This window comes from Sinocyclocheilus rhinocerous, unplaced genomic scaffold (assembly GCF_001515625.1).
Source record: "Sinocyclocheilus rhinocerous isolate Xijiao unplaced genomic scaffold, SAMN03320098_v1.1 scaffold3201, whole genome shotgun sequence".
Lineage (NCBI taxonomy): Eukaryota > Metazoa > Chordata > Actinopteri > Cypriniformes > Cyprinidae > Sinocyclocheilus > Sinocyclocheilus rhinocerous.
Genome location: NW_015662182.1, coordinates 267,889 through 272,936, shown reverse-complemented (window position 1 = coordinate 272,936; position 5,048 = coordinate 267,889). Strand labels below are relative to the sequence as shown.

General features: G+C 36.8%; 1 protein-coding gene across 1 annotated transcript in view; it reads right to left on the bottom strand.

Moving 5' to 3' along the window:
• The window catches only part of LOC107727963 (signal transducer and activator of transcription 5B-like), a 19,181-nt gene extending 15,606 nt beyond the window's left edge, over positions 1-3,575 (bottom strand). The window contains exons 1-5 of the mRNA XM_016538010.1: positions 3,465-3,575; positions 1,287-1,422; positions 1,022-1,178; positions 584-673; positions 311-485 (exon numbers count right to left, since the gene is read on the bottom strand). Coding sequence (XP_016393496.1) covers positions 311-485; positions 584-673; positions 1,022-1,178; positions 1,287-1,414 — 550 coding nt within the window. The 5' untranslated portion in view covers positions 1,415-1,422; positions 3,465-3,575. The remainder of the gene's footprint in view (positions 1-310; positions 486-583; positions 674-1,021; positions 1,179-1,286; positions 1,423-3,464) is intronic.
• Positions 3,576-5,048: the final 1,473 nt, after the last annotated feature.

The window sequence follows — 5,048 nt, the reverse complement described above, 5'->3', positions numbered from 1 at the left end:
GCTGGCTGTACACTCACTACTTTACATTGTAGCAAAGTGTCATTTCTTCAGTGTTGTCACATGAAAAGATATAATAAAATATTTACAAAAATGTGAGGGGTGTACTCACTTCTGTGAGATACTGTATATATATATATATATATAGATAGATAGATAGATATTAGACATTATATTTTATTTCAAATTTACTCTAAAAATTTTCTGAATCAAGCATTCAGTGGTGTTGTAGTTTAATATGGAATAAACTCACTGTATTATATGATATGTAAATGATACTGGATGTGAGGATTAGGACAGCATATGTTCATACCCTGTATCCTCAAGCTCTCCTGGTATTGAATGATGAAGTACTCTTGACTGTGCTGTAGCTTGCGGAGGTCGTTCTCTGTGTCCTGTGTCATAACACGTAGCTCCTCAAACGTCTGATTGATCTGCTGATATCTCTGAGGGGTCCCATCTACCGGACCTAACCCCGGACTGCTGGCCTAATTGCGACAAACAAACAAGATATCACTTGCTCACAATCCAATTATGACATCCTCAGTGTAAATCAACAACCAAAGAAGCTGCATGTGTGACTTACGTTGGATGCTTCCTGTACAAGTCTTTGCTCCGTGTACAGGATGTGTTTGACACACCGCACAAGCTCCAGAGGGCAAGGGTCATAGGAGCTCTAAAAAAAACATAGGATCATCATTGGTATGAATTAAATTCAACAGAGGTACAAATCTTTTGCAATGAAACATGCAACAGACCTTGAATGATGTGTCACTTTAGTCTGTGTATAATATGTGAACCAATATAATTTTATTTTTTAACAAATAAAAGTGTTTTTATTTCTGTTTTTTTCTGAGTTAATAATGGTTTGTGCAGCACGGTTCCAACAAGTAGTGCTGTTCTGCTTTTGGTGCGTTTTAAAAATGTTCTCATGCCAAACAAAAGTGGCAGCGCTTGTCAGTTATCAATACAGAGAAATACAGAGACTCGATCTCTCATAACTAACTGCATCTGGTTCTTGTACCTTCAGCTGTGTGGCATAATGACCCAGTTTGATCTTCAGCAGGAAACCATCTTCACCCATCTGATGCTCTGCCTTCCTCTGCAGCTCCTGGATCAGACCATCCAGCAGACGCTTTGCTTTAAACTCGTCCTGCTGGTTCTCCAGGTCGATGGCATCCCTGCACACGACATAAATACTCTTCAGTCCATTTCATGCCCTGCTATGAAAGTAAACAGATTTTATTACATACACAGATCTGAGCTGCTAGTGGAGCAAAAAAGCTCACCACGGCTGAGCCTCCAGCCACTGCGCCAGGTAGTGGCGCACCTCAATGGGGAAGTGCTGCCCATAGAGAGATTGCATCTGATGCAGGGCGTCCCCCTGCAGCTGCTGTGCCTGAATCCACAGCGCCATACCTGGCTCTGAACAGACAGACCGAGATGTGCACTTGTAACTTTAAGAATGGTATGAAAACAGTATCCCACAATGAAATGTGCTCAACATGACCTTCTGTTTCAAGCGTTTGATGAATGCAAAATTGGATTAAAAATGCAAATAATACAAATGCAGACAATAACTAAACCATATTGATGCATTTAACTTTTACAATTGTACTTTCTAAAACAGTATACACAGCACAGTACGCAGTAAACTAACATTCCATTGTGAACATAAGCTTTCATTAGGACGTTTTGATTCATGTTGAAATACAAGCATGCATACTAACTAAAACACGTATACTACCTAACAATATGTGAATAGGCACAGTTGGCACTGACTGTGTTCTAAATGGAACATAGCTTACTTCCTATTGAATACTGCAGAGAACACACAGAATGCTGTCAACAGCTTCTTAAAGTCAGCATGAAACAGAAGTTGCTAAAGTCTCTTCTTCCCTATTGTGACACATACTCTGTCAGAAAAAAATGTGTAAAAATAGTTTCTTTAGCTTGTCACTTCATTACACCAAATACACAAAATAATGTTCTTTTTAGCAACATCATCACATAGTATGTTCTGGCAGTGACACTGTTGCTGTCAGCCGGAGTATAACATAGACTGTGTAACACACACACACTTAACGGCTGAACTATATGAACTATATTTAATTGAGGATACGTTTCTGTCAAACATATGATTAACCATTAGGCTTCTTCATGTTTAATATTTATCTTGTAAGTCATTTGTTATTTTATATTAGGCATTGCCTGCCCTATAGCATGGTGTATTTTTTTATATTTTTTTATTAATAAAAGTTCTATGTTTTATATATAGACTAAAGTGAGTTTGACATTGTATTTTGTTGTGGCATTCAAGCAATTGATGCCGAACTGCCGCTAATTCGAAAGTGAAAGTAAAATGCGCACGGCGCTTTTAAGCTAATTAAAAGTGAAGGAAAGCGAGGAAAAGAGGGTAAATTCAAACGAACTAAAAACGAACAATTGCTTTACGCCGAATTGCCGCTGTTTGAAAGTGAAAGTAAAATGGGCACACCGCTTTTACAAGCTATTTAAAAGCAAAGGAAAGCCAGGCAAAGAGGGAATGTCCCCGCCCCCACGGTGATACCGGTATTACCGGTGTTGTCACACATCGATTAACCGGTGGGAAAATTTCCTCACCGTCACAACCCTACTCTACATTAAATTTAAACATACTACAAAACAGAACAGTATGGTGGTATGTTTCAACTAATCTTGTGTTTTTGACAAGCTAACAATGTCCAAACATGCTGCATGTGCCCACACATTCTAAAGAAAAGTATCATGGTATTTTCGATGAAGCATGTAAATACCATGGAATCAGTTAGTACTAGTATGGTAATTAGTACGATAATTTCACCATGATACCATAATTTCACCATAGTAAATCACGGTACTTTTTTGTAAGGGTATGACGCCAAAAACTGATATTTAGGTAGCTCTTGAGACTCACGGATTAATTAAGCTAATATTATTTTATTTTTAATAGAAGACTGTGTTTGTATTCCTGTTTTTGAGACTATACTACATTAGCATACACAAACATTAGCATCAGCACAAACTTGTTGCTTTAAACTGAAGCGAGTTAACTTTAAGACTACAGGCAAACTAAAATGAGACATCACCGAAATCATGTTTTACGGTATATAACCTCTACACTACACGTTTATTTTCAGAAGGTAAATGTAACGGCTTGTGAGATGTTTAGTTAGCATTAGCAATTAGCACTGGCAGCTAGCATTAGCTCGACCCTAAGGATAAAACATACAAACACAAGTGTTTAAAACTTTAGCATTTACATCTGACAGTTTACCGGTGTCATAAATCAAATAAACCTGTATTTGCATCTGGATACATGATACATTATCACTCTGGAGCAGTTTAACGTCTGCTAAGCTAAGTTAAAGCACTTCATAATGCACAGTCAGCTGAAACCAGTCGCATGAGAACAACTGAATAATAAAGGTGATAAAACATGTGCTCACAGCATTAACGGAGACCTGCAGCAGAACGATTTGATGATGATTTGTAGACGTTAAACGTTTGACTGGGTTAATCCATCCATGAGCTCAACTGTACAAAATCACCACAACAACTCTGAGCTGAACACACCTACACTGACATCTGCTGCCCACCACAAGATCTTATTTTATTTTAATAAACTATTTAATTAAATAATTTATTAATCTTCCCCTTTATGTTAGTTCAGTTTGTCAGTGGAGATTCTATAGTATCAGCTGAAACCTGTATTGAATTTGAAGTGGGGTAATCTTGAGTACTGTATCCGTTCTGGCATTTAGCACTTTTTTTTTTTTTTTTTTTTTTTTTTTTGATAGACTACAGTTTAGATTGTTTTGTTAAAGTGTCTACTGAATGTGTTGATGGAGTTATCATTATACTTTTTTTTGTAATTTTCTAATTGTGAAGCACTTTGGTCAGCTCTGCTGTTTTATGTGTAATAAATGTAGATAAATAAATGTGTTACAAATAAATAATAAACAAATAAATGTGTTATAACAAATAATAAATGTGCTTTAACAAGTAAAATTCAGTAATTATATTTTCACCAAGTGAATTAAATATAAATAATTATATATAATTAATTTAAAGTTAAATATAATGAATAAAAATTATAATTAAGAATACACTAGTAAATAAAACTCAGTAGTGATCAATAAATCAGTCGAGCTTCTCCTGCAACTGTGACAAGTTGGTTAAATAATATCATGGTGGCTCAATTTAATGTGTATCAGAATAGGGTTTTATTGGTCAGATAAGATTGATCTAGTGAACAGTCACTCCTACATTGAACAGCATTAAATATACAATGCAGACCTTAATATATAGGACATTAATACATTAGAAATCTAGGAAGTATAACAGTATTGGGGCAAATCCATAAATGAAAATAATTATGAAATATAAAGAGATTGTGAGAAAGGGATAAGCAGGACATTTAATCAGTATATGGGCATATGAGACAGTATGCAGAGCTCTTACAGTATGTGAGAAGTTTGGTACTGTTATGAGACGAGAGACATGCGGATCCAAATGCAAGCTTTTATTAAGAGACGTGGTTTTAACAGGCATGGGTCAGACAATGGCAAACAGGTATAATCGAAGGCAAGGCAAGAGATAAATCCAGGTAGAAGGCAAAGGTCCAGGCAGGGGCAAACAGAATCAGAAACAGCAAGCAAAGGGTTAATCCAAGATACGTGGCGTGAATCAGAGACCAGGAAAACAGACAAGGCAAGACTAAGACTAGACTAAGAAAACTATGAAAACTTAAACAGGCTCGGTAAGGTAGCTAACCGCTAAACAGGGATAAACGCAAAACAATACACGAGACTAAAACAGAAAACACGGAATGGCTCGGTAAGGCAGCTAACACTTGGGGAGTGAAAAATGCAGAACAATACTCGGCGACTAGAGCAGGATCAGGGTAGGTGTTATATAGTGTGTGTAATAGCATTCAGGTGAGCGTGTAATTGGTTTCAGGTGTGAGTGTAATCAGTGCAATGGAACATGGGAAATGTAGTCCAGGGTGATGTGTAACAGTCTGTGTGGTG